Genomic DNA, 27,609 nt, shown 5'->3' on the forward strand with positions numbered 1-27,609 from the left:
ACTTGTGATTTCAGCTCAGGTCATAATCTCGGGGTCCTGAGATTGAGCCCCGTGTCGACTCCATGTTCAGCAGGGAGCCTGCTTGGGATTCTCTCTCTCTCCCCCTGTCTCTCTGCCCCTCCCCCTGCTAGTGTGTGCTCATACAGGAGCTCTCTCTCTCTCTAAAATAAATAAATCTTAAAAAAAAAAAAAGATTGTCTGGACGTGCCCTAGCCTGAGAAGGAGAAGCCTTCCCTTCTAGAAAACTGGCCGGATGCTTACATTGTTCGGTCAGAGTGCACTGTCTTGGGGGCCCAGGAGGCTTGGCCTTTTGAACTTGCTTAGGGAGCCCTGCAGCCGGACTGTGGGAACTTTCCCTTGTGGGACCCGTTGTCTCCAAGACTGTAAAGGCCACACAGCTGCTGGGAAAGACTGCAAGGGAGCATGGTCCTCGGCCCTCTGCCCCTCACTGCCGCCACTCGGCTGGGGCCTCTCCATGCAGCTGGGGACTAATGTCTCCCCTCCCACCTCTCCTTCCCTGTCCCCAGCAGCCAACAGGGGCTGGGTCCACAGGCACACCTAATGGCAGCACCTCTTCCCCCATGCCCCAGGGCAGCGTCAGAAGCCCGTGGGGGCCCCATGCCCTGGCACTCAGCACACTGCCCCACCCTTGTGGCCTCCTCTCTCCTGTCCTTGGCCAGGAGTTCCCCTCTGTACCTTCGGGACCTTCCTGACTTCCTGCTATACTGGCAGCACCCCTTCACCCCCGGGGCAGCCCCTGCCTGCACTGGCCTACAGTGCCCCATATACCTTTGGGACTTCCTGCCACCCTAGCAGCACCCCCTGTGGGGTGGCCCCTCGCTGTGCTGGCCTTGAGCACCTGAGGGCGCAGGGCACTTAATGTGTGATGGGCAGGTAGGAGATGGTGAAGGTGAGAGGCCCACTCTAACCCTGAAAAACAGTGTCAGTCTGCTTCTTTCGGCTCTCTGTGGGTAACCACCGTGCGGAGGGGCTTCTCTGGGTGCTGCAGGCCAGGAGCCTGGGAAGCCAGGCCCTCCAGGGGGTGGGGCACGGGCTCACCTCGCTAGTGTCGTTGGGGAAATAGATCTTGTGGCAGATGCGGGAGATGTTCTGCTCCATGGCCTCCACCTCCACCGGGTGTGGGGGCTGCTTCCGGGGCCCTGTCCTAAAGCAGGACAGGGCTGAGCACGCCACCCTGCTACCCCCAGCCCAGCCCAGCCCAGCCCAGCCCAGGCCCCAGCCACCACCTCCAAGCTAAACTTTGTGCCAGACACAAACAATAAATAACTTTGCAACCCCAGTGGAGGACGTAGTACTCACGGGCTGCCCCAGCCTGGGGTGCTCAGCACCAGGCCCAGAGGCCAGCCTGGACTCATTTCCCAGGTGTCCCGCAGTTCTGAGGAGGCTGAAAAGGCCTGGGACACACACGGGAAGGGGACCTGGGCGGAGCACTGGTTGCCAGGGAGAGTTGGGTTCTCATTCTCACACAGCAGGGGCATCAGGCTGGAGTCAGGGCCCCCACAGGGCCTCTCTAAGGGCACCCACCTCCCCCTCCATAAGCATGGCCAACCCACCCTCTCCCAAGCCACCCAGGGCAGGTGGTGTGGATGACAGTCAAGGCAGAGCCAAGGGAGAACTGCCCCACAGTGGGAGGGCTGGCCACACGGATTGTCAGGGACTGGCGTCTGATCCTGGCCACTCTGCCTGGGCAGGGTGGGGAGATGGGTGGCTTTGGGCATCGAGGTCATACTCCGGCCTCTGGGCAGTTCTCTCTGTGCCCCGGACAGGAAGCCATTGGGGGTAGGGAGAGCTCATGGCTGAGACTGAGCCTGTCAGCAGCCCCCACTGACCATCCAGTCCTCTCTGAGACCTTCAGAGCCTCACTCTCCAGCTTCTGCCCAGCTTGCTGGGGCCTGGTCCTCCTCTTTACATGGACACCAGCTCCCGGAGAGGACACAGAATCTGGCTCCACTGACAAGTGTCCGCACTGGACCACGAGCTCTGGAAGGGCCAGGTGGGCCCGTCAGCATCCCCAGGCGGATGCTGCTGAGGGAGTAGGGGCTGGCAGGCTCACCTCAGGATCCTCTGGATGCGGCGGCTGCAGTCGGGGGCCAAGAGCTTCTTCCTCCGCGTGTCCACGAACTTCTGCGCGTGGGGCAGCAGTGCCTTGCCAGGCGGGAAGAGGCCGGTGCAGAGCCACAGCAGCTGCCAGCCCCGCTCCTCGCTATACCTGGAGGTGGCAGGCCCTGTCAGCCCAGAAAGGGCCCCTCTAAAGGCCCAGGCCATCCAGGCACCTTGGGGTGAAGGGGTGTGAAGCCTTCCTGAAGCCATGGACAAGGAAGCCTGCTGCCTAGTGACCTGATGCCTCCAAAAGCTTTCACATGCATAAAATGGGGAGGGGGGACCATTGTGCCCATTTGATGGAGGAGGGCACTGAGGTATAGAGAGCCCATGGCATGCCCGGGGCACAGAGGAGAAAGGGTGGGAGAAGGTAGAGGCCAAGGCAGGTCTATTACCTCCCTGCTCTGACCACCCCCAAGAAGTCAGCAGGACGGGCATGAGGGTCCCCACCTTCCCACCACTACTGTCAGCCCCTGGGCAGGCTGGGTAGCCCCCATGAGCTGAACACTGGGCGCAGCCTCTGGAGGCTAGGGTGAAGACTGAGGGGACCTGGGCACGGAGCTCGGTGCCCTCTGGCCCCATCCCGGCCCCAGCAGACCTCTTGGTGTTGTGTGTCAGCTGCTTCAGGATCTGGCAGTAGACCTCATCCTGCAGGGCTGAGTCCTGGAGGGCCAATGAGAAGATCTGGTCGGTGAGCTCCACGGAGGTCCAGGCCTGTCTCGAAGGGTAGTCACCCATGTACCTGAGGATGGGTGTGGCTGTCAAGGAGAACGTGCCGGCGTGGCTGCCTGTTACCTCTGACCCTGACCCTGGCCACACACTGACCCTGGACCGGCCCCACGAGGGGCATATTGCCCTTGCCCTGTGCTCCGTGGGGCCCGAGCCCTTCACAGTGCAGCTGTGGGGCTGGCGCAGGGTGGGGGCAGGCCGGCTGGGCAAGGATATCGATGAAGATCTGACAGGCAAGGTCCCGGAGCTCGGCACTGGCATGGACACACTTGAGCAGAGGCTGCCGCAGTGGCTCAGGTGAGTGGGCCCACAGGTGGCCCCGGGTCCGGGCCAGGGGGAACATGGCCCTGCTGACTGTCTCCTTCTCTGGGGCCCTGTCAGGGATGGAGGCTGGGGTGAGGGCCCTTCTTGAGCCTTCTCTGCCGTGCTTCTCCTTCCTCTCCCCGCCCACCTACCGCATGTGCACTGTCGAGGAAGAGACCCAGGCTCACTCCCCCTGCCCTCCCAGGGTGGCTGTGGGAGGGTCAGAGGGTCCCCTTTCCCCGGGGAGGCCAGGTGGACACAGCACCTGCCTCCATGGCCTCCCTGTAACCCTCAGGGAGCACAGAGGGGCTGGCAGGGCCTGGTGGGGGCCTGAGTGGCACCTAAAAAACTCGTAGGAGAATTCCTCCAGGGTGTGTGGCTTGTCCTTGGGCTGCTCCTCAGGGAGTGGCTCTGCGGGCCGCCCCTCCTGGGCTGCCAGCTTCCGCTTCTCTGGTGACATGGCCAGCAAGCTCTGTGGAGACAGGCCTATGAGTTCCACTGCCCACGAGGCTCTTCCCATGGGCTCCTTCCAGTGCCATGGGAGGGGCTGACCACAGGGCTGCACAGGCCCTCCCGTGTCACCGTCTGTGTGACCCGCGACCAGTGACTCAACGTCTCTGAGCCTGTTCCTTTCCCTTAGGAGGGCTTCTCAGACCCACCAGGCTCCCCTTCCCCAGGGCACCTCTCGGGGCACCTCTCACTGGACCCTGCTTGCCTGATTCCCTACCTCCCTCAGGCCCCAGCACAGTGTCACTTCCTCAGGGATGCCTTCCGTGAGCCCCTACCCTATCACTGGAGCCTAGAAGGACGAGTGCTTCTTCTTGGTGGCACTCTGGACACTAGCCATCAGTTGACAGTTTGCCCCGTGCTCGTCGAGGGGAGAGTGGCTATTGGTCTCAGTGCTGTACTGCACGGAGCACACAGTTGGTGCTCAGTACGTGCATACTGGAATGCCTGTCTGTCCTGCCTCTCTGGGGGCTGGTTTTGGGGGCCGGGGCGCGTCGTACTTGGAGCTAGGGAGACGTAGGCCCCTCGGAGTCAGGTTTAAATGAGGCTGACAGTGGGAAAGGATGGGTTTGTTCCCAGGACACCCTGGAGCATCTGTGACGTGGAAGTGCTGGGCAAGGCCGTGCACAGACACCATGCCAGCTTCGTGGTCACCCCGGAGAGGCGACGGGGCCGGCGGAGCAGACCTCCCGGCTGTCTGCAAGGTGAGGTCCTGGCCGCTGAGCCAGCAAGCAGGCCACCCCCTCCTGTGCCCATGGGTGCCCCGGCTGAGGACAGATGAGCTTCTGAGTTACCAGCAACTGTGCCGAGGGCTTGGTGACCGTTGGGATGGCATAGAGGCAGGCCGTGGGCACCAGCCCCGTCTTGCCCGTCCTGTCGTTCTGGCCCAGGGTCCAGTGCTCAGAGGCCAGCAGCCCCTGCTTCTTTGTCAGGATCAGCAGGTCCCCCTTCTTGAAGGGCAGGAGGGTGGCGTCATCTGCAATTCCAGGTCACACACAGGGGCAGAAAAGCCACCACTTACCAAGGGCTATGCAGAGGCCACAGACTGCGCTGGCATTTCATACGTTGTCTCCTTTGGCAGGTGAGGAAAGCGAGACACAGAGTGGTGGGCCCGAGGCCACCATGAGGCTGAGTGGTGGCCAGATTCCCAGGCACACAGTCCTGGCAGGCAGGAGCTGGGGAGCTCTGGCTGCAGCCCTAGCCTCAGGGGACCTGCTCTCAGTGCTGTACGCCTCCTGCGCCTGTTTCCTCCTCTGTGAGGAGGCAATAATCCATCCCTCTTGGGCAGTTTGGGGATGGAATGGGCAACAGGGATGAGGTTTCCAGGCAGACATTTCCTCCTGCTTTAAGACCTGTAAGACCGTTTGCACAGCCCCTTCCTCTCGTCCCAGTGAGCCTCCCCACGCCCTCCTGAGGCCCCTGCAGTAACTGCACGGCCTAATTTCTAGGAGCGCTCAGCTCTTGCTGGAGTGCTGGCCTGCAGAGAATACCTGGCCAACAACTAGACCTCTAGGGCTCAGGCCCCCACCCTGAGCTGTGTGACCCTGGACAAGCTGCTTCCCTTCTCCAAGCTTCCGGTTCCTTGTCTGTAAATGGAAAACAGGGTGGCTGTGGGGATGGTATTCAAAGTTCAGGCTAGTGGCCTGGCTGTTCTCTGCCGGGGGAGGGAGTGGGCCTTTCCCTGAGCTCCCTCAACAACCCTCGCCCTGGGAGCTTTGAGACCACCTCCTTTAAGCCCCTCATTTTGTAGATGGGAAGGCTTTGCCCAATGCTGCCCCCCACTGTGCTTCATGGTCCTCTTTCCCTCTCTCTGCTTGGGTCCCTCCTGGAGCCCTGCCACGTGGCCACTGAGACATAGGGATGAGCCAGCCACCTACCCACTGACCACACGATCCGCCCCTCCCCGCCTGGCTGGGCACCTGTGGCCTTCCTGTCCTGCAGGGCCATGGCGAACACGGACCTCTCCTTCAAGCCCTCCAGAAACATGGCTACCAGCTCGGCGATGGCCACACTGCTGGGGGACATGAACTCGTACTCCTCTTCGTGCAGTGTGGAGACTACCAGCCTCTGCCCACCCTGGGCCTCCCTGTGGGGACAAAGGATGCCACATGACCAGCGGCCTCTCCTGCCCTCCCTGTTTCAGCCCCTTGACAGCCTCAGATTGGGTGACCCTCCTGAGTCACAGAAGACTTGACCAGAGGCACTGGTAGGGCCAAAGTGTGAGCTTAGGTCAACCCACATCCCAGGCACTACTGTGGGTGGTGGGCAAATGACAGCCAGAGCTCAGGGTCCCTTGGGCTTCAAAGGCAGTGGGTGGTGCCAAGCCCCAGTCTGTGGGCTTAGCTCTGGATGGGTCATGAGGTGGCTGGTGTGCAGGGCCACCACAGGGACACAGCAAAGAACGCTGGAGCTGAGATGAGGCACCGGCCATGGTGAGCTTGGGCGAGCTACCTCCTGTCTTAGTTTATTCATCTGCATGCCATGGGGACAAGGGCCCAGCAGGGTCAGCCCGAGGAAGCGGTGGCCATTGCGTGTCCCGCATACTGGTAATGAGTATTATGGTCATGGCCCACTGGGGTATGCTTTAACCAGGGGGGGCTCTGGAAGGGTACAGGCAGGCCTTCCCAAAGAGCTGGGAGGCACTCTCAGAAGACAAGAGGCATGCAGAGCCGTGGAGGTGGGGGATCTGAGGCCCCAGCCTGTAATTCTGCTCTGCCACGCACCCAGCCTCGTGCCTTGCTTCCTCTCTCAGATGGTCCGCACCTTCCACGTGACCAGTTCTTGCCCACAAGCAGGGAAGGAGCCTGTACGTGAATGCACACCCAAAGGCTGCAAGTTCTGTGGCCCCTTCCAGGTAGATTTGGGTTTTAAAGAGAAGCCCGAGAGAAGAATGCCTCAGGTGCAGACACAGTACTTAACAGGGTAGTGCCAAACTAGTGGCAGGAGAGGGTGGGGTCCCAAGTCCAGTGGCCACCACACTGTACATGTCCCTCCTCACCCCCGCACCCCAGCCGGGTGTCAGGGACAACGGCCTCCCCCTATCCCTGTTTTTCCCGGAGCCCCCAAGGACTAAGGTTGTGAGCAAAGAGAGATTTGAGGCATCTTCCCTTGGGACTCCCACCTGTTGGTGATCAGACTCATGACCTCTGGGAAAGACAGTTCTAGTAGCATCTTCTCCTTCTGGTCCAGGAAGTATATCCCCTTCCAGTTAACCGCCAAGATCAGCTGAGTCTTGGGCAGTCGGGGGCCTGGCCAGGGAGAATAGGGGTGTGAAGTTTAGGCTGGCCCCACGGGGGGCCCTGCCTGCACCCCTCACCTCCATCAGATCCCATTACCGGAGAGTGTGGTGACCTCGAAGAGCCGGGAGAAGAGCAGCGGCCACTGCAGGCGGGCGGCGTCCACCACCTGCTCCTGCACGGCCAGTGCCTTTGCCTGCTTCTGGGCGTACTGCGCCTGCAGGGGGACACAACAGGTCACTTCCATCACTCATCTCCTGGTTTCCCCTCAGAGCTAGTGGCCCAACGCTCACGGTGCTCATTTGCTGGATCGTTCTGTGAAGCCTCTACCTAAAGAGAGGTCGGTGCTGCTGAGGGCTGGCAGGGAGGCTCGGTGGACCGGTGCAGCCCCACGTCACGTGCCCTGGCGGAGGACCATTCGCGGGTGGTTTTGAGAGGGGAGGGAGGCTTGCTCCCTCTTTAGCGTCAGGGTGCCAAAGGGCTGTAATCGGGCTGCGGTTCGTTGCCTCATGGAAAGCTGTGGAAAGCTGTGAGGTGAGCTTGCTCATGCGTGTGTGCTTGGGCCTGCTCCCGCCAACACGTGCGTGCCTTGTGGGACTGTATCCTGCTCTGTGCGGGACGCCTGTCTTGGTGTGTGCCTCTGTGTCCTTGGTACCTTGGTCTGTCTTCGCTGGAGTTCTTCTGCCTATCTGGGAGCCACTCCCAGGGACCTTCATCTGAACCCACCCCCAGTCGACTTTCCCTCCTCCCTCTTTCTTGGTTTCCTCTCCACCTCCCCTCGCCCCTCCCTTTCTCCACTGCTCTGGGTCCATAGTTGCCTATAGTGTCCGATGGAACTTTCTTTTTACTATTTGCTGAAAAAAATGTTATTTCTCTTGTTGCCAGTTTAAAAAGTGGGTGGGTAACATTCACACCCTGGATTGTGGAATGTAAATGGATGCCTCATATCTGAAGGGTGACCTGGCAACCGGCAACATGTATCAGGAATTGTGGAATGTTCCTACTCTCTGAAATCTCCTTCCTAGGAATCTATCCTGCCAAGAAACTGGCAAGCGTATAAAAGTTGTATCTACAAAGTGGTTCACCTTGTTGTTTTAATAGTGAAAAATGGAGACTGACCTTATGTTCATCAGTAAGAATCAGTAAATTATAATTCGCTACTACACTACTATGCAGCCATTAAAAATGAACATGAAAATAAGAAGAAAAAAGGGGAAAAAGAAATTAAAAAAAGGGAAAAAATGAACATGAAGATTAGTATGTAGTGACATGGAAATATGGCCCCATGCTACATGGTTAAGTGAAGAAGCAGGTTGAAAGCTGCTGTATGATATGCTCCTATGTTTATTTTTTAAAAGGTGAATCATTCCTCTCTCTCTAATTGTATTCCTATCTCTGTTGTGTACACATGAATATGGTTTGGAAGGATCTATACCACAATGTTAAGATGCATGGGCTCACTGATATGATATTATTGGTGATTTTGCTTTTCTCTTTGTATTTGTCTATATTTTCTGATGTATTTGGCAAAGTAAGTGGTTTTAAGTGGTTTAATGAAAAAAATCTGTGTACCTATGTTCACTTTGGAGAAAAGTGGTTGGGTAACATTTCCTAATTCTTTTACCCTCACCCCAACTCTCCCTTCCCAAATTACAAAGCCACTTCTTAGTCATGTTCATTTGGGTTCACATGAACCCTCTGGTCCCCCCCTCATATAAGCCCTAAAAGCCCACGGTCTCTCTCCTGTAAACACATCCACTCAGCCTGGGAAACGCCAAAAATGACCAAGTGGGCTTTGCTTTCCCAAATTCCTATCACCAAGAACTGTTTCCAAGAGATGCTAATGGGCATCTTGTAGAACAAAGGTTTGGTGGTCAAATATGTCTGGGAAAGGTTGGGTTAACAAGCAGGCTTCTCTACTGCAGGACTTGTCAGAACCTTTCGTAAGTGGTTATGCACTGTGACTCCCTAAGAGCAGGACATGGAAAGCTGTATTTTCCAAACCACAGGTGCACGGGACCCTTGTCCACAGGCCCCCTTGGGGCACAGCCTTTTCGTGAGGCAGAATGCAGACTACGTTCGTTGGCCATCCTCACCGTCCTTCTCAGAATTTGCATGGCCCCTGCTGCCTGAACCACTCACCTGGGGTTCACCTCCCCACCACTGGGTTGGCAGCCCCTAACAAGTAGGTACAATGCTATTTTCTTCTTCTGCACTCCCTGTCCTGCCCTTTTGTGGTCCATAGCACCATGGGGATAATTGAGGTGGGCACAGGTATTAACCAAAGGGAAACTCCCCATGCACAGCTCTCCTGCAGGAGGAGCGGCAGTGAACAGTGAGCCGGGCCCAGAACCTTAGGCCACGCTGCTGAGCTCAGCACCCCGGGAGGAAGGAGGCTCTTATGGGTGGCAGGTTTGGGGAGGGTTGCCCCTGTGGCGGGGGAAGGGAGGCAGGAGGACTGTGAATCAGATGATGCATCTTGGCCATCCCCTCGTGGGGTGACGTTTAGGGAGCAGCGGAAACCCTCTCTGGTGTGGGTGATCCTGAGGACGCAGGTGTGTGTTGGTGGGGAGGTGGAGGCACAGAGCCCCCCGGGAGGAGCTATGTTCACATGGTGCAGGCTGACCAAGTAGGGGGAGAAGATGGGCAGCCCCCCTGCTGCCCAGAGCCTGTACCGAGGGTACAGGTGTGGTGTGCAGTTGGCAGCTGTGGATGCCCACTTGGGCCAAAAGGCTGAGGCCCAGCCAGACGCTGCAGTAGAGATGAGCACGGGGATGAGCTGCCCCAACTCGCCCAAGATGCTGACTGGAAGGAGGAGGGACAGCAGAGTGGGCCTGCGACAGGGAGCTGGACTGACCGAGATTGTTTAAATCTCAAGAGGTAGAGCTAGTCTAACTGGCAAGCCAAAGTCTCCCGTTCCCCAGTGGGAGGCCTCCACCTGTCTACACACCTAGGGCCCCTGCCCCAAAGGAGGCCACAGAGCCCAAGTGCCCAGGCTCTGTGGAGGCTGACCTTGGCAAGGGCGGCAGTGACGAGGCTAGCCCACTTCTCTGGCGGCTTTGTCCTGTACAGCTTGGAGGGGACGCAGCTGTGCAGCAGCTCCTGGATGGCCTCGCTCCCCACCGACGCACCATGCTGCACATAGCAGTGCTGGGCCAGCAGCTGTACCAGCTCTTCCTCCTGCACAACCCGGGGACAAACAAGGGGGTGAGGGGGGAGGAGCCCACCTCCCCCAGGATGTCCCAGCACGGTGGAGAATACCAGCCCTCAGGCAAGAACCAGGAATATGAGCAGCCACCTGTCCTGTCACCTCTGTTAGGTCGGACCTGTCCCTTCCCCAACACACTGGAACCACAGCGTGCCTAACTGGCCCAAGTAGGCTGCTGTCCTGCTGGCAGGCGGGAACTTCCCAGCAGCCTCGGCCCGAGTCCTGCAGGCCCTCGGCTTGAGGACAAGGGCTGATCCCCCATGCCACTCTGCCAACTCTCAGGCAGACAGTGAGTGTGGGGGAGGGAGCTCTGAGGGCTGGGTGGAACCCCAACATTGCTGTCTGAGAAGGGCAAGTCCTTTCCCCTGTCTTACCCAGTGTTCACTTGTCAAGGGTGACACCCCTGTGTGGCTTCTGCAAGGATTCATTTGGGTAGGATCCTGTGTAAGGCACCAGCATGGCCCAGCACGGGGCAGGACTCCCTGCTTCAGGGGCCCCATGTGTGCCAGGCAGCCCTCTTCTCTCTGGAACACCAAAGCCTGCAGAATCACCTAGCTGCCTGCCTCTCTGGGGCCTGTCTCTGTGGCCCCTGCCTCTCCTTGCCCACTGCCCAATTTCAGGCAGGCCTCCAGGCTTGCTGCAGCCAGCTCTGAGCCTGAGAGCAGTGTCCTCCTGTCTCGGGCATGGGAAGGTCTGCAAACAGGTGTACTGCTGCTCTGAGGACCAGGACCTGGATGCTCACGACCATACACTAAGCTCTGGCTCCTCTTTGCACTTTCCAGAGGGCCTGAGCCTCAGAGGTGACATAATGTTCTGAGGTCCCACTGCCAGGAAGAGGCACAGGTGGGATTGGAACTTGAGCACTAAGGCTCTAAGGCCGCCTTCCTGCTGCCCCACGAACAGCTGCCGTGGTGAAGCCAGGTGGCCTGGGGCTGATGGGAGGCCTCCCCTGCCTGTGGCTGGTGTGTCGGACCCCAGAAGCCTGAGCAAACGTGGTCCAAGGGAGGAGGAAATGGGGACCAGGCTGGGAGGGGACAGCAGCATGCCCAGCAGAGGGGCCTGGGGACCTGCACTCCGAGAACACATTCCTGGCCTCTGCCTCCTGCCTCTCCCTTCTCCACATTCCTCACATCCCATTCTGTGGGGTGCTCCCTTATGGCCACACCCCAGGCCTGCCCTGGAACACGGTACTCCCCCAGGCTGTCTGATGGGTCCGTCTCGTGGCTCTGGGGGCAGGGGAGTCCCCTCACCTTCTCAAAGGTGTACTCGCCAGACCGGACCCCGTGCATCACTTGGCAGTAAATGAGCTGGGTACTGACGGAGTCCTCCTGGGAGTCATGCCAGGGGGTGAAGAGCTCCTTCCGGAAGTAGATGCGCCAGGGCGCGTGGCGCTCATTCTCGCCCCTCTCCCGGGCCAGCTGCTCACACTGGCCGACCGCATCCATCACGTGGTCGCGCCCGCTGCCCAGGGACCAGAACTGAGGCCAGAATCAGGGGCAGCGGGGGTTAGTGACTGCTGTGTGCCAGGCCCCGCAGGGAAACCCACCCTCGGGATGCACGGGTGGAAGGGTGTGCTCAGCCAGTCCTCCGGGAACCCGAGGGCTTTCCCCACATGGGGGCATAGCCTGCCTGTCATGCTGAAACATGGCTCCCTAGAGGCCCCCTCCCAAAGGAGGCAGGGATTGATGGCTAAGGTTGGCATGCTGGGGTTGTAATACTTGGATTGGTTGGCCAGCATAAGCCTGTCTGAGCCGGCGGCTGTGGGCGTGGGGGTAAGAGTGTCTGGCTGGGAGAAGATGTGAGGTTCAGGTGGGGCTCTGCTGGTGTGACCCTCTGATCTGGGACACAGGCGTCTACGGCTCCCTGGCACAAGGGGGCTTCCAGCAAGATGTGTGAGTGCCTGGTCTACATGTGGGCTACTCAAGTGTGGCAGGGGACCTACAAGATGTGTGTGACACTAGGGCCAAGGTATAGCCACTGGGGTGGGTATGTGGGTGTTCAGGCAGGACAGGTTACGTGTGTGTGTGTGTGTGTGTGTGTGTGTGTGTGACAGGGGCAACAGTGGCCAGGTTGACGTGGTAGGAGGGCTTGAGTTAGCCTGGGTGTATGAGGGAAGTAGAAGGTGGATGGGGCACCTAGTGGTACCTTGTCATACACGGCCACCTGGAGAGAAAAGCCCAGGTGGTCGCTGAGACCCTGCTTGTGGGCGATGTGCCGGCAGACTTCCCGAGATGTCGAGGCAGAGTCGACCATGACCGTCAGGCTCTCTCCAGTCTCCAAGGCAACGTGGATCGGGATGTGCTTCTTGGACTTGACTGCCTGGGGACAGAGGAAGACTCAGGTCCTCTGTCCTGGAAGCCAACCCACCATCTCTCCTCTCCCCAACTGGTTCCTATCCCCATGGGTCCCTGAGCACCAGGCCTGCTGAAGCCCCACCTGGCTCGGCACAGAGTTAACAGCAGTCCAGCCAACAGCTGCTGAATGCTGAGCTGAGGAACCAGCAGCGGGGGAGGGCAATACCGCCCGCAGTGCGCTCGGTATTTGTGTCCTTCTCTGAGTCGGCCTCGGTGGTCTGTGGAGGGCAGCCTGCAGGCGGAAGGCCCCATTTTAACATGAGAACCCCGAGCTTTGGGGAGGCTAAGTGTCCCAGGATCACAGAAGGTCAGAGAGCTCTTGGAAATCTCCAAGTCCTGGACTCAGAGACATGATGGGTCCCTTGAAGCTACTGTTCCTCTCTGCGCATAGCAGGGTGTGAGCACACCCACACACTGGCTGCAGGTTCACGTGCAACTCCAGGGCCCAGGCGCAGAGCAGGTGGAAAAGGGGGAAGAAAGGGGGCCTGGACTTGGTGCCTGGGTGAGAATGGGAAGGGGTGCAGCAGGAGGTGACCCCCGGGATAGGGCACCATGGGACACAGGGAGTGAGTGCCTTCCAGGAGCCGCGGGCCCCCTCAACCCTGTCTGTGTCAGAATGACCCTGCCCGAGAACACTGCAAGAACACACAGATAATGCAAACAGCAATGCCATGAAGGATGTCCAACTCGGAATGGTCACTGCCTTCTTAATAAAATGCAAATGTCCTTGGGAGGGTTAACACTTAATCCAATTAGCAGTCATTCACACCATAAGGCTAAGATTTGTCTTTCCCTTTAGCTAGTAGGCTCCGATAGATGTGGGGAGGGCACTCTTGAAGCCTGGGCCATGCTTAGGGAGGCTGAGCCCCAGCGTGACCCATAGGGACCACAGGCACAGAAGGCACCAAGAGAGATGGAAGGGCCCAGAGGACACACTTCCTGCTGGCAGGTGCTAGAGGAGCCATGGGGGCTGGCAGCATCCCACACTGGTGGTCTCCCCCGCCCCGCTGGCCCCTACCTGTAGCTCCAGCCAGGTGGGGGGTTCCATGCGCACCCCGTTGGCATAGGTGCGTTTCAGGCGCTCTGCGCAGAAGGGCCCATAGCCAGCTGGCCCTTGACCAATGAAGTTCAGCAGATACTGGTGGGTGAGGGAGGGAAGGGGAGGAAGACACTTAGAATGGAGGCCACTTTCCACTTCCGCCCAGATTCTAAAAATCATAAACCTCATCGTAACTAAGTGAGGTGATGACTGTGTTAACTGACCTTACTGTGGTAATAATTTTGCAATATATACCTATATAAAACCACTACACTGTACACCTTAAATTTAAATCTGGAAAAAATAAAGATAAAATAATAATATTCAGTGCTGGCAAAAGTCTGTTGAGATGGGCACTGTCACACACTATGAGAAGGAATATAAATCGGCACAGCATTTCTGAGGACCAATTTGTCACTCTGTTTTAAATAATGCATGGTTGGAAAATGTGCATACTTTTTGACCCAGTAATTCAGACCTGTCTCTATATATGGTGTGTATGGTGGAGAGCAACAGGGAGATGGGCCCTAAATGTCCATCAGCAAGTTAAACGCTCCCTGGGATAATTATACATAGATGGCATTTGGGAAAAGTTTACACCACGAGAAGACACTTACGGAGGTAAGTGAAAAATGCAGCAGAGTCAATGTTTAAAACACGTTTGACAAAATCTGCTGAAAATCTTTTTGTCTCACAGATTTTGTGAGGAGATGCCGCCTGGAAGAGTTTGCTGGTGGCAGGAGTGGACTCCGTGCCCAGGGCAGATGGCCTGTGACCACACCTCCTGCTGTCCCTGAAGGGACACAAGAGGAAGTGAGATGGTTTCTTGTCTGGTCACAAGTATGACCCTGTAACACCACAAAAGGCCAGGAACAACAGAAGGTCCCCCTGGGTGTGGCGATGACTTTTGTCCTCTTTTTAGACTGGCTGCATTTCCCACATATTACCCTTACAGTCAGAACCAAAGCTCTATTAAAGCAGCGAGGCCGGGGGTTTCTAGCACGCGGGAGCACCTGTCAACACCCCACCTCCTGTTTTAGTTCTGAGGACTAGAGGGAGACGTGACAGCCAGTCTCCAGTCGGTGCCCACTCCTGGGACACCTTCATCTTTTCATCGCACATTTCACTGACCACCTCACTGTCTCCTCAGAATAGCCATCTTGGTGCCTGAGCCCAGACCTGAATAGGGGCCGGAAGGAGCCAGATCCAGAGTCTTCTTTTAAAGACAGGGAAACTGAGGCCCAGAAGGCATACTGCCCACCCTGGCCTGCCGGAGCAGGGGTGGGATTTCTGGACCTGCTCCAGAGCCCAGAGCCAAGCCATGCTTGCTGTAACCCACCCCCCGTCAGCCCCTGCCCTGGGTCCTCCCCACCTTCATGAACCTCTCGGAGGGTGGGAAGCAGCCCAGGCAAAGGCTGAGCAGGATCCAGCCCCGGGCCAAGCTGCTGGTTTTGAAGTTCTCCGACAGCTGCTTGCAGATCTGGCAGTAAATCTCGTCCCTGAAAGACACACACCGCTGGGAGGCCAGCCCGGGGACTGGCTCCCTGTGAGGAGACACAGGGCACACAGCTCCTTCTGTGCCACTGGGTGGGGTCATGTACACATGGCCACCTCCAGTCTCCTGACCTCCAGCTGCCTTTGCTGGGCTCCCCTGCCACATCCCTGCCCACCGTGGACCCTGTCATCTCCCAGGACTGTGCCACCTCCAATGTTTTTCCAGGGCTCTGTGCACCCACTCTCCTTGGACCTCATATTCTACCTCCTCCCTCACCCACTCTGCTCACAACACCTGGGCCTTCCAGCTGGGGGGCGTGGCTGCAGGGACTGCCCAGGGGTCTCCAGGCAAGCCCCGCCCCCAGCGGCCCCACCCAACCTAATCTGCTCCTTTCCCCAACTTCACCATCATCTCCAACCTTCTCTCTCACCTTGAGGCCCAGTCCCTCCCCCCCCCACCACAGCCATCCCCCCAACTACAGAAAGGAGTGGAGATCCCATGGAGAATCCCTCCACTCCTCCCCTCCTGACCAGTTCCCATTTGCACAGCCTCATAAGCCTCTCTTTTCTGCCTTCTCTGGTGGAGGGGGCTCTCCTGGGTCCCTTCCTGCTGACCCAACCCTGTATCATCTTATACAAGGGTTCCCTTAGCCTCTCCAACCTCAAAGTATCCAGAGGTCAGCATCTTTCTCCTAATTACTCAGCGGTGTGATGATGGTAAATGTTTAACAACCAACTCTCCTAGAGGAAAAGCTCTGTTTGTTGCATTTGTCAATTTTCTATGGTGTAAATATTCCCACTAATGACAATTTCAAGCTACTAAAATGATGTCACTGAACACAGAGTTGGGAAGAGATGATTACCATCAGCTCTCATAGGCCAGTATAGTCAGCTCTAGCCACCTCCTCTTTCTGCAGTCTCTACAGGTACCACCATCAACCATTTCACTCAAATTGGAAGTCTGGAAGCCCTCGTGACTCCTCCCATCAGCCAGCCACCTACCATCTGTCTCCTGGATATTTTCTCTGTCCCCCTTCTCTGCTCCTGCAACCTGGGCCATCCCTCACCAGCTCTCTTGGAACCTCTGCAGCAGTGCTCTCCTGTTCTCCCATCCCCAGGCTCTATCCCTCCATGTCATTGCCAGTGAGACCTTTCTGGAATTCAAATATAATCATGGTCTTCTCTTTCTTAAAACTTTTCCTTACTACTCCTAGAATTGAATTTAAACTTCATGCCCCAGCAGTGACAAATCACTTGGAATTCCAGACCCTCAGGCTGTTTCAGGATTCTGTGACCCTGTTCATCTTCTCCCTCTGTCTGGTGAACATGCTTCCTCCTTCCTGCCCCACCTGGTCTAGGAGGGATTATGACTAGTCCTTGGTGCTCTCACTGGACCCCCATCTTAGCACAAGCAGTTATTGTTGGTCTCTGCCTTCTCCCATGCTCCCCACTAAAGAGTGAGCTCCCAGAGGACACAGACATGTTGTCCTCATCTCTGCATCCCCAACCCTCAGGCCTGGCCCTAGCAGGTACTTAATAAATGCTTATCACCATTTGCAACAACATGAATGGAACTAGAGAGTACTATGCTAAGCAAAATAAGTTAGTCAAAGACAAATACCATATGATTTTACTCATGTGGAATTTAAGAAACAAAACAGATGAACATAGGGGGAAGAAAAGGAGAGGCAAACCAGAAAACAGACTCTTAACTATAGAGAACAAATGGAATGTTGTTAGAGGGAGGTGGGTGGGTGATGGGCTAGATGGGTGATAGGTATTAAAGAGCGTAGTTTTTGTTGTGATGAGCACTGGGTGTTGTATATAAGTGATGAATTGCTAAACTCTACACCTGAAATTACACTGTACATTAACTAAGTGGAATTTAAATAAAAACTTGGAAAAAACCCTTTTATTGAATGTGTGGCTGGATGTGGAGTGGGCATTTGCTTTGTCTTGGAATCTGACTAAGACCCCAGAGCCAAGGACAAACAGATGATAATACTCAACATTCTAAAGAGATACATTCTTGTAGAATTTACCAAAGATGGCAGAACCAGTCTAGCTACTGCCATCTCCTGCATAAGAGAAGATGAAAAATCTGAAAGGCAATTCCTGGAAGGGACTTCATAGGAGTAGAGAGATCTTTGGCCCATCTCTACTCCCTCCAAGTGATGGGGAGCTGGGGGGACCCCAGGAAAACTGTTAATAGAGATGGGGCTGTCTGCCAGGGAGGAGATCCATCTCACTCCCTATCTGAGGCATGCTAAACCCCAGAAGCCCATTGGTCTACCCCAGAGTACTGGAATGGGGCACAATGACAGAGTTCTTAGAAGTACTTGACTTATGTATGTCCCAGAGACACAAGTTAGGGGCCTCCACAAAGAAGAGACTAGCATCTGCTTCCTCCTGGAGAATTCTAAACTACCCCTGATGGGAGAGAGAACAGACAGGAGCTGGGAGTTATGCTTGGTGTGGCAAGCATGGACAGGCTTCCTGTTGACTAAGAGGATGCCATAGAAGAAGTTGGGACTCAGGCATCGTGATGGGCTCCCACACAAGCAGGCAGCCCATCATTCCAGAAGATCCCAGCACTAAGAGGTTGTGGTATGTTAGGGGCTAGATTTGAGAGCAAGTCTGAATGGGTCACTGAGAGGGTCAGCCCCAGCTAGAGGACAGCACGGTGTGTAAGTGCCTCTAGAGGTATCTGAAGAACCCATAATACATCTCATTTGGACACAGCTTATTCATGCCTACCATCTTGGAGGGTATGGTCGTCAGTGAGGATTAACCATGAGAGAACTAAAAATAGAACGAAGTTAGAAGAGTTGCCATGTTGGTGTCACACAGGCAGCTAAAACTGGGGGAGAAACCCTACAGCCCTATTGTCTTGAACAACCAGAGGACTGAGTTTGGGGTACCCAAACCCAACAGTTGAAAGTGAGAAGGGAAATCCTGGAATGAAGAGAACCAGAGAGGAAGAGTTCTCAATTTTGCATATAAAATCTTCCTAAATCTCTGGCTGGCCCCTGATGTACACATGTGTGGGGCAGACTCCAGGAATCCCAGCAAAAGCTAAAATAACTGACCATGGATTCCATCTGCTGCTCACTACAGGCAGACAAAGTTGGAATCCAGCCAAGTTAATTGCCTGCCAAAACAAAAGTTAACACTCTTTGAAAGAATATAACAGATTCCAGAGTCTCTAAACACATCATCCCCAGTGTCTAGGATACAACCCCAAAGTAATATAATTATGAGGGAATAACAGTCCAGTATTGGATGTGCAAGGAAACAGAAAGACATGATCATTCTCAAGAGGAAAGGCAGTCAATGGGAACTTACCCCAAGATGACCCAGATATTGGATTTAGCAGAAGAGGTTTTAAAACTACTGTCACTGCTCAAGGACACAAAGGACATTATGCTCATAGTGAATAAAAGAATGAATAAGAAATCTTGACAGAGAAATAGAAACTATAAAAAGAACCAAGTACAAACTCTAGAGCTAAAAAATATAACATCTGAAATAAAAATTTTTTTTTACCTGGGTATAACAGCAGACTAGGGTAAATAAGAGAAATATCATTTAATCTAAAGATAGATCAATAGAAATTATCCAATCTAAAGAACAGAGAGGAAAGCAAAGAAAGAGGAACAGACCCTTAAGGACCTAAAGGATGATATCAAAGAGTCTTACATATGTTTAATTAGAATTCAAAAGAAAAGAGAAAGAGAATAACATAGAAAAAAGTATCTGAAAAACTAATGGCCAAAATTTCCCAAATTTGGTAAAAAAAAATAACCCAAAATATATAAACCCTTAAAATATAGTAGTCTGTTTCTGAAAGCAGTATACACATTTCTTAAAATTTATATGAAAAGACAATTCCTGTAGAGTAATATATATATTATATATATATATATATATATGAGGAATATATATTATATATATGAATAGGAATATATATATATATATATGAGGAATTTACTCATTTACAAGCCCCTGCATAAAAGTCTATTATAAAATGAATCACTACTCCATAATAAATCTTTTGTCCTAAAACTTGCTTTTACCCATGGGTTTTAACACAGAGCAAGTGGAGAACTCTTCATGGTTATAATATCTATTCCACTCAGACCTAGGCCGCAGGCCCCAGGACAGGGAGCAGGGAGAGGACAGGGTGTCTTAGTGGGGCAGGCAGAAGAGAAGGCTGTGGCCATGGACTCAGAAACAGTGAGGGGGTCTGATGTTCTAGCTGGGGGTGAGGTGGGAATGGGGACTGACCTGAGGTTACGCCGCAGGATCGCATAGCCCACAATGAAGTGCACCTTCTCCAGGTTGGACATGGGTCGGTCTGAGATGGGGCCATCAGGCTCAAATGACTCCTCTCCAATATTTAGCTGGCTGGTTACCTTGAAACCCAAAGGAGGTAGTCAGGACAGCTGTAATTCTCCCCATTTGCAAAGGAGGAAACCAGGCACAAGGAGGGAAGCAAAAGCTTGGGATCCTGTGGTAGCCCCACAGCAGGGCCGGAAGCAGACTAAGGCTCCCTTACCCTGGGCTCACCTGGCCTGTGATCCTGGAGGACCGCTTTAGCTTCACGGAGGAGATGTCTTTGCTCCCTCTGTCCCTGCGGCTGGGCCTCTGTGGAAGGAGACAGTTCCTGAGGCAAGGTGTGCCAGGCCAGCATGTTGCTGATGCTGCTCGCCCCACAGCCACCTAGACAGAGCTAGTGTCCACCTCTCCCAGCCATTTCCTGGCCCCATTTGCACAGCTGTGTGCAGCCCTGCGTCTTGGCTGAGCTGTGCAACGCTTGTAGATACACACCCTGCTCTTCACTTCCAGGTCAGGAAACAGACGCAAGGGGAGTTGAGAGACTACACAAACCTACTCACCTAACTGGCCCTCAGGGAGGGCTCAGGACCATCCTGATTCCAAAGCCTGTACGTTTGCCAGTAAAGCCCTCCAAGGTAGGGCCGGGTGTGAGCCCAGGTGCCCAGGACAGCCCTGGGCCATGGTCATTCTCAGTGAAAATTTCATGGATAATTTGGAATACCCTCTGCCCCCTGTAAGGTGGGAGCTTGGAGCTCTGCCAGAGGATTAGAAGAATCTAGGCTTCAAGGCCTGGGCTGGGTGGGGTGGGGTTGTCTCCTACTACTAGGATCTGTTCTCCTGAGGCAGGAGTCCCACCTTGTCCTGAGGGCATCATGAGAAATTGCTGCCAAAATTAGAGCTCAGTGTGGGACTGGGCTTGGGTTGGGATCAGTGGGGTTGGGGTTGGGGTAGAACACTAGTTTGCCACACAGGGACGCGATGCAAAACACACAAGCAGGCGAGGGTGGACAAGTCTGGCTCGGCTCACTGCTCCTGTGGGAGGCACACAGCAGGTGCTTAATAAATGTGCATAGGAAGAAAAACTTGAGATGTGACTTCTGGGAGGCCAGTTCTGCTTCTCCCTGTGCTCACCCTCCAGAGGTAGAGTGGCTGGACCACCACCCAGGGTCCTGAGTGACCCCCAGTGATTCACACCCCCTAGCATTACTACCCACCACAGCATGTGACTTAGGAGACTAGGCATTGCAGCTTCCTCTCTTAGTTCACTTAGTCTGGGGAAGTCCTATGGTGAGAACACTGGGGCAGCCCTGTGGAGAGGCCTGTGTGACAAGGACCTGAGGCCTCCTGGCAGCAGCTGTGTTAGGGAGCCATCTTGGAAGTGAATACTGGACTTCTGGTCCAGCCTGGAGATGACAACAGCCCTGTCCGTGGCCTGACTGCAATCTTATGACAGACTCTGAGTCAAGACAAACCAGCTCAGCCGTTCTTGACCCTCAGAAACTGTGTGAAATAATTCATGTGTACTGTTTCCAGCTGTTAAATTGGGGGGGGGGGTAATTTGTTACCCAGCAATAGATAACTAATATGCAAAGTCAATGTTTCTAGAGATCCGGGGTCCGGGCGTAACTTGGGCAACTTCCCACGTAACTCCTGGACCAGGTCTGGCCATGTGATCTCAAGCCGCAGACTCCCTTGGATTTCTATGCACTTAGTCTGCACACAGGACCCTGCAGGTGTTCTGCCCTGAGCGGAGTCCCAGACCCTGGATGTATGGGGTGCTGTGAAATTGTGATTTATAGTAAGAAATATATATTTTGTCTTCATCCCCATTCCTGTCACACAGCTCCTGAAACCCTTGGAATTTCCTGCAACAGAGGTGTCTTTTGTTATGTTAACGAAGCGACTTTGAGAAACACCTAATGACGGGCGCTGGTTGACGGTGGAACCAACCCTGTGATGGGGGGCGGGGGGGATTAGAGCTTCCAGTCCCCTCCCTCCCACCTCTACGTCTGGGGAGTGGAAAGGGACTGGAGATTGAGCTTGATCAACAAGGGCCAATGATTTATTCTTCATGCCTATGTAATGAAGCCTCCCTAAAAACCCGAAAGGATGGAGTTCAGAGAACTTTGGGTTGGTGAACATGTGGAGATTTTGGGAAAGTGACACGCTGGGAGAGGGCATGCAAGCTCCACCTTCTGTCCAAACCTTGCCCTGTGCATCTCTGGCTGATCCTGGGTTATATCCTTTTATAATAAACTGGTAATCTAGTAATTAAAGTATTTCCCTGAATTCCGTGAGTCGCTCTAGTAAATTAATCAAACGCAAGGAGGGGGTCACGGGAATCCCTGATTTGTAGCCTGTGGGTCAGAAGGTGACAAGCCATTCTTGCGACTGGTATCTGAGGCGGGGAGGGGGGGAGGGGGGTGGTCCTGTAGGCCTGAACCCTTACTCCGGGATTGGACACTGCCTTCAGGTCAATAGTGTCACAGTTGAATGGGATTGTGGCACACCCAGCGGGTGTTGGGGAATTGCCTGGTGTGGCGAAAATCCCCCCACATTGGAACTGGTGTCAGAATTATAGGCCGTCCTGGGGCTCCTGCTGCTGGTGGGTCCCAGTGCTGTCACTGCTGTGTAATTCCTTTGAACTATTCTTGGTGAGTTCCATTAAGATTACATCATGAAATTGAAGCCTTGGGAAGGACTTCTGACCAAAAGTGGATGTGGGCAGGATAGACCACAGGTCAAAAACTTGGTCTCTGAATTCACTGGAATGGATTCAAAGTCCAGTTCCGTCACATACTCGCTGTGATCTGGGGGCAAGTCGCTTCACTTCTCGGTTCTTTCACTGTAATAAACTTCCTAATCCCTACCTCATAGAGTTGGCTTCCCTGGGGGTTAACTGAAGAGCAACAATTGGTACACAGCAGGCTGTCCATCAGTAACAACACCAGTTGTTATCAATGTTCTGTGCGTTTGAATTCTGTTCAAGTCAAACCTAAGATCCAGAGCCTGGAAGACCCTTTTCAATACTGACCGTATCACTCAAAAACTCCTGGGCATAATGCCTGACTCATGAGTTCCTGAGCGCAAGTCAAAGTTTCAGTGGCTGACACTCACTCCACGTCCTGCCCACTTCCGGTCCGGCTTGCATGGGGTCTGCCCTGCCCCGCCCCCCTCACACCACACACCTGCGTAGATCCGCGGTGCTGCGGAGGCTGGGTGCTGTTCTCTCTGCCCAGGGTGTCGTGGATCTGCTGCGTCACTGAGCCGCCGTGCAGGCCGTTCCTGGCAAAAAGCACTGGTTCTGGAAGGTCACCCATGAACCTCAGGATGATGCTCCACACGGCCAGGGCGGCCTGGGGAAATGGAGACAGAGGGCTCAGCTGGAACGCAGCTAGCAGTCCGGGGCCTACAGTGATCCCTTCCCTTCCTCGTTCCCTCTGAACCAGGCGGAGGCCTGAACCACTAGAAACCAGAGAACCACTGGGTACCGAGCAGTCAGCATCATTCTCATGGTAGAGCAGCGGGTATCGGAGGGGCCGCCGGATGTGTGTGTGGCTGGCTGATTTCTGGAAGTAGGTTGCAGCAAACTTGGGGAAGGTGTATTCGTCCAAGCCGTCCATATCGTCTTCAGACTCTTCCACCATGGGGACCGTGTCCAGGTCAACCTCGGGCAGCTTCTGGGTCCCTGCTTCCAGATCCTGCGTGCCAGGGAGAGGGAGGGTCAGGGGTCAGCTGTCCCTTCAGGTGCTAGCTGGCAGGGTATACCTCTCTGGGGGCCAAGGAGCCCCAAGACAGGTCTGTCTGATTATCTGCTGCGTGCAGCATGAACCACTGCCCCTTGTGTCTGAGACCTCTTCCACCGGCTCACCTGGTCAGGCTGCTCCTCCTGCAGAAGTGTACTCAGATGCCTGACTGTACAGCCTGGGGTGTGTGTGCGTGTGTGTATGCATGTGTGTGTGCGTGTGCACATGTGCATGTGCGCGTGCATGTGTGTGCATGCCTGCGCATGTGCATGTGTGCATGCGTGTGTGCGCATGTGTGTGCACGTGTGCACTTGTGTGCGCGCGCGTGTGTGTGTATACATGCTTAGGGGGAAGGCATGAACACCTGTGGGTGGGGGTGCCTAGGTCACCAGGTCTCAGGGCCCAAAGCTGAGTGTGCTGAGAGCCCTGGGGCCCTGCTCCCCTCCTGACCTCCCCCCTCCTCCTTCAGACATCGCTGCCAGTGCTCCTTAGTTTTCGGTGTTCACCTGCCCCCACATCACATTCTGCGGAGCAGCAGCTGCAGCCCGCTCTGGGAGGGGGTTCAAATACAGGGTGGGAAATGCTGCCTGGTTGAAAGCCCCAAAGCATTGGCATGTTTAAGTTTCTAGGAAGTCTCCTAGGTAAGAAACCTGCTTAACTTGAAGAGGTTTGGCCACAGAAACTCATGCAGAACACACTTCATCACTTCTTCTGCCAGCTCCCCCAGCCGAGTCTTGGCTTCTCTGTGATCCTGGAGGCTAACTGCGGTCAGGGACTGAGCAGCGTCCTCCCATCCCCTGCCAGGCCGGACCCCTGAGTGACAGGACCCACCTTACCTCAAAGCGCTGTGGGGCCTGGCCCTCCTGCCCTCCGATCATGGACGGGAGGAAACCGAACACTTGCTCCACCATCTCCGTGTCCGTGATGGTGTCGTAGATTGACTTCCGCTTCCTGGTGGGGAGAGCAGTTTGGCTCTTCTGCTCTTCAGTTGGGATGACCAGAGGCCCCTGCGCATACACCCCATGGAGCAAGGTTACCACAGGTCCAGCGGAGGCAAGTACCTCACAGAACCTAACTGAACCTCTTCCTGATGTCATTTGTTCAAATCAGTAAGTTTTCCTCTAAAATCCTACAGTTTAATAGCTAGTGTGACTAGAGATCAACCACCCTGGGCTTTTCGTTTCCCATGGAGAATCAGGGGTCCAGAGAAGGAAGGCTGCGGGACATGGCCCCTGAGGTCCTCCTGCCTCAAACCCCAGGGGCCACCAGAACCTAGCTGCCTACCTGGTCCCTCCACTCAAAATGCAGCAAGGCTCCACTAGGACAAGTCCCTGGGCCGGTACTAACTAGTGCACAGATGAAGCTGATCTGTGGTCTGTCTGGGGCTACATGGGAGCAGAAGCCTGCAGTGGACGTGTCCGAGGGTCTGCTGTCTTACTTGTCCTGGCCACCGCACTAGTAATGTGCTCAGCAGACCCAATTTTCATCTACAGAGCAGGTGTAGACTTCATCCTAGCCTTTTGCTTATCACAGTTTCCAAATGAGCAAGTTCTGAGGAGAGAGGTTGACTCTTGGGTGCCCGCTGGAGGAAAGGGGATCACAAGGCTGAAATTTCAAAATGCAGGCATGTGCACCTTGCGCCACTCCCCTGCTCCCTGCCCGTCAGCCTCTCCTGCCCAGACACTCAAAGGCTCCTCTTGGAATTTCTCTACCCCAGAAGTATCATGCCATGGCCCAGTCACCAGGGGCCTTCGCCCTCCTCCACGGAACTATGGTCTCCCATGGCTCATCTGGCCCTGGTTTTCTACGTCATTCAGGGACTACATCAGGACTACGTCATTCAGGACTAGTCCTGCTGAGAAACCGTCCCCAAGGCTAAGAGGAGGGGATCAAGGGGCTCAATTTCCGGGTTCCAGGTATAAGACCATCCTGCTGACATGATGCCTCTTCTATGCCACATCCTGCATGCTCCTGGGGTGACCTAGATGTCCCAGATGGCGTGAGGACCTGCTGCAGTAATAACTTTGGACACGGAGGGCATAGGAGTGTCTGGTGAGAGCTCTGTCCTGCTGCTCATCCCTCCTGACTGCCTTCCTGCTATGGGTCCCATTCAGCCCTCACCAGCCTAAGAGGGCACTGACCACCTACATTGGCTTTCTGCTGCCGGAAGTTCCGCCGGGCAGCCATGCCTCTGGCATGCGCCTGTATGACCACCACTGCCCTCCTTTTGGCCTGCACTTGCTGGCGCACAAGGTAGCCCCTGCACAGCGCCTGCAGCTGGACCATCCTCTGCCGCATGGTCTGGTACTGCTTTGCCAGCAGCTGGCTCCGGGCAATGGCTTGCAGCCGCTCAAAACCCAGGATGATCTGTGGAGGCAAGAGGGACAGACACTCAAAAGGAGGCCTGGGCCCAGCAGGGTAAAGGGCATGGAGAAGGCCTTCCCAAAGGGACAGACAGAAAGGGAGGCAAGTCATACACCCCAGGAGACCTCGCAAATTAGCTTTACAGTTGTCTGCTTTTTGGCAAAGGGGTAGTGCTAAAATTTTATGCACCTACAAGCATGAGCATATTAAATGAGTTATTACTTGCAAAACATTTAGAACAGTCCTTGGCATGCAAATAAGTGCTAAATAAGTATTGTTAAATGGCATAGACAATAAAGTGCTCTCCTGGTGGCCACTGATGAGAGAATTGGTTTGGATGTCACGTGGGTGATGAGATTCCAGGGGCCTTGCTTATCACACCCAAAGCTAAGTCCAGCCAAATTGTCAGAAGCTAGCGTACCTGTGTGGAGGCCTATGGTTGGCTTCATTAAGCTAATCTCTGGGATCTTTAAAATAAAGAGGAAATAATAAATTGATAAACAACCACTTCTATGCTGCAAACATGCTTTGGTGCACAGCAGTCTCTGAGCCCCTTGACGAGTCTTGTTGGCTTCTCAAAGACCAACCCAATGGGTGCCGGGTGTGTGGGGTCATGCTTCATCCTACAAGCTTGGAAGTTAAACAGACCTGCATCCAAACCCCAGCTCTACTGCTTACTAGCTGTGTGCTCCTAGGAAAATTATTTAATCTCTCTATGCCTCTGTTTCTTGACACATGGGTTGGTTTAACAATTAATAAAACAATGCATGCAAAGCAATGGTTCTAAGTAGACTTTCCAGCTGCTATTACATCCTTGTGAGCACAGCACATGGACAGGCCTGGGGTCAAATTTCAAAATTCAAGGATGTGCATCTTTTTGCGGCTCCCCTGTTCCCTGTGCTTCAGCCTCTCCTGTCCAGACCCTCAAAGTCTCCTCTTGGTATTTCTCTGCCCCCAAAGTATCATTCCACAGCCTAGTAACTAGGGGTCTTCACTCTCCTCCACAGAACTGCAGCCTCTCATAGCTCATCTGGTCTGGTTTCCTGAGTCTGGTTTCCTGGCCCTGGTTTGCTGATGTGACCACTACATGTCCCAACCACAGTCACATCCTTGACAAAGGCAAGCGGTCAAGTGAAGCCCAACAGGGTGTGGTTAAGGTTGCTCTGGTTCGTTGGTTGAGCTGACACTCATTAGCAGTGCCTGTGGTTAAGGAGAAAATTAGAAGAGCTTGAAACAGAGAATAACTCATCAACCTACTCTGTTGTCTGCAAATTGAGAAAAGACCATCATTATGTGATTTCTTTGTTGTGAGGGCTGTCCTGGGCATTATGGGATGCAGGCCACCTCATTCTAACTCTGGAGATGCCCAAAATTCTGTAAGAGAACACACTGAAGCCCACAAACCATGTGACCTGAGATGATGCTAAACAGAGAGTGTGTGGAGTGCTGAGGGCTGGGCATTTCAAGTCTGTTGTAATGCGCTAGTGATCTGATCCCTGCCTCAGCTCTCATATTCACATGAACAAACTTTCAGCTGGAGCAGCCTCCCTAGTGAGTTCTCTCACCTGCTTGAAGTTCCGCCTGTTGTAGTAGCCTCTCCACCCAGCCTGGAGGGTCACAGCTGCCCGCCTCTGCCTCAGGAACTCCTTCCTAGAAGGGGAAATGCAAGTCCGAATGCGTGTGTAACAACCTCAGACATTTCAAAGCCTTTAGGGGAAGAAAGATGTGAAGGCAAGAGGGATAATGAAATGTTGGGGGAAAATGAATACATACATTATTTTTTTCCCACAAGACTTTATAAGCGAAAGACACACATGTTAAGAACTTAAATCTATTGCCAACTACTCAAATTTGTGAATTAGGACAGTCCAGTTTTTAGAGCAATCAGGAAATTTTTTTCCCTCACTCCTTCCAAAGATCTATGAAAAGATAAAACTCATTTCCAACCTTTTACTCCTTGCCAGACTTTTCCTGGTCCTCTGACCAGTAGCCCAGGTGTCTGCTGGGAACCACGTCAGAAATCCTAGGACCAGGGCTCCTCCCTGGAGGCAGATCAAGGCAGAAGGGCAGCCCCCCAGGCCCTGGTAGCCTGGCAGCTCCATCAAACTACTCCTCTCTGTAGGGTGGAAAGTGGGCTGAATATGGAGAGGGTAACCTGAAACATGACCCC

General features: G+C 54.4%; 1 protein-coding gene across 2 annotated transcripts in view; it reads right to left on the bottom strand.

The window, feature by feature from the left end:
- The window catches only part of MYO7B (myosin VIIB), a 90,180-nt gene that overhangs the window by 3,796 nt on the left and 58,775 nt on the right, over positions 1-27,609 (bottom strand). The window contains exons 20-40 of one of the 2 annotated variants that reach the window (XM_045777722.2): positions 27,005-27,089; positions 25,224-25,442; positions 23,912-24,082; positions 22,821-23,030; positions 22,518-22,685; positions 19,561-19,638; positions 19,279-19,406; positions 14,870-14,996; positions 13,477-13,596; positions 12,250-12,423; positions 11,355-11,582; positions 9,909-10,076; positions 6,996-7,113; positions 6,782-6,908; positions 5,580-5,746; positions 4,455-4,636; positions 3,495-3,625; positions 3,067-3,224; positions 2,720-2,873; positions 2,075-2,230; positions 1,060-1,165 (exon numbers count right to left, since the gene is read on the bottom strand). In XM_045777722.2, the coding sequence (XP_045633678.2) occupies positions 1,060-1,165; positions 2,075-2,230; positions 2,720-2,873; positions 3,067-3,224; positions 3,495-3,625; positions 4,455-4,636; positions 5,580-5,746; positions 6,782-6,908; positions 6,996-7,113; positions 9,909-10,076; positions 11,355-11,582; positions 12,250-12,423; positions 13,477-13,596; positions 14,870-14,996; positions 19,279-19,406; positions 19,561-19,638; positions 22,518-22,685; positions 22,821-23,030; positions 23,912-24,082; positions 25,224-25,442; positions 27,005-27,089 (3,175 nt within the window). The remainder of the gene's footprint in view (positions 1-1,059; positions 1,166-2,074; positions 2,231-2,719; positions 2,874-3,066; positions 3,225-3,494; positions 3,626-4,454; positions 4,637-5,579; positions 5,747-6,781; positions 6,909-6,995; positions 7,114-9,908; positions 10,077-11,354; positions 11,583-12,249; positions 12,424-13,476; positions 13,597-14,869; positions 14,997-19,278; positions 19,407-19,560; positions 19,639-22,517; positions 22,686-22,820; positions 23,031-23,911; positions 24,083-25,223; positions 25,443-27,004; positions 27,090-27,609) is intronic. The other variant, XM_087870466.1, reaches the window with a different exon arrangement.

Source organism: Ursus americanus, chromosome 1 (assembly GCF_024610735.1).
Source record: "Ursus americanus isolate L20-20 chromosome 1, mUrsAme1.1.p, whole genome shotgun sequence".
In the NCBI taxonomy this organism is placed as follows: domain Eukaryota; kingdom Metazoa; phylum Chordata; class Mammalia; order Carnivora; family Ursidae; genus Ursus; species Ursus americanus.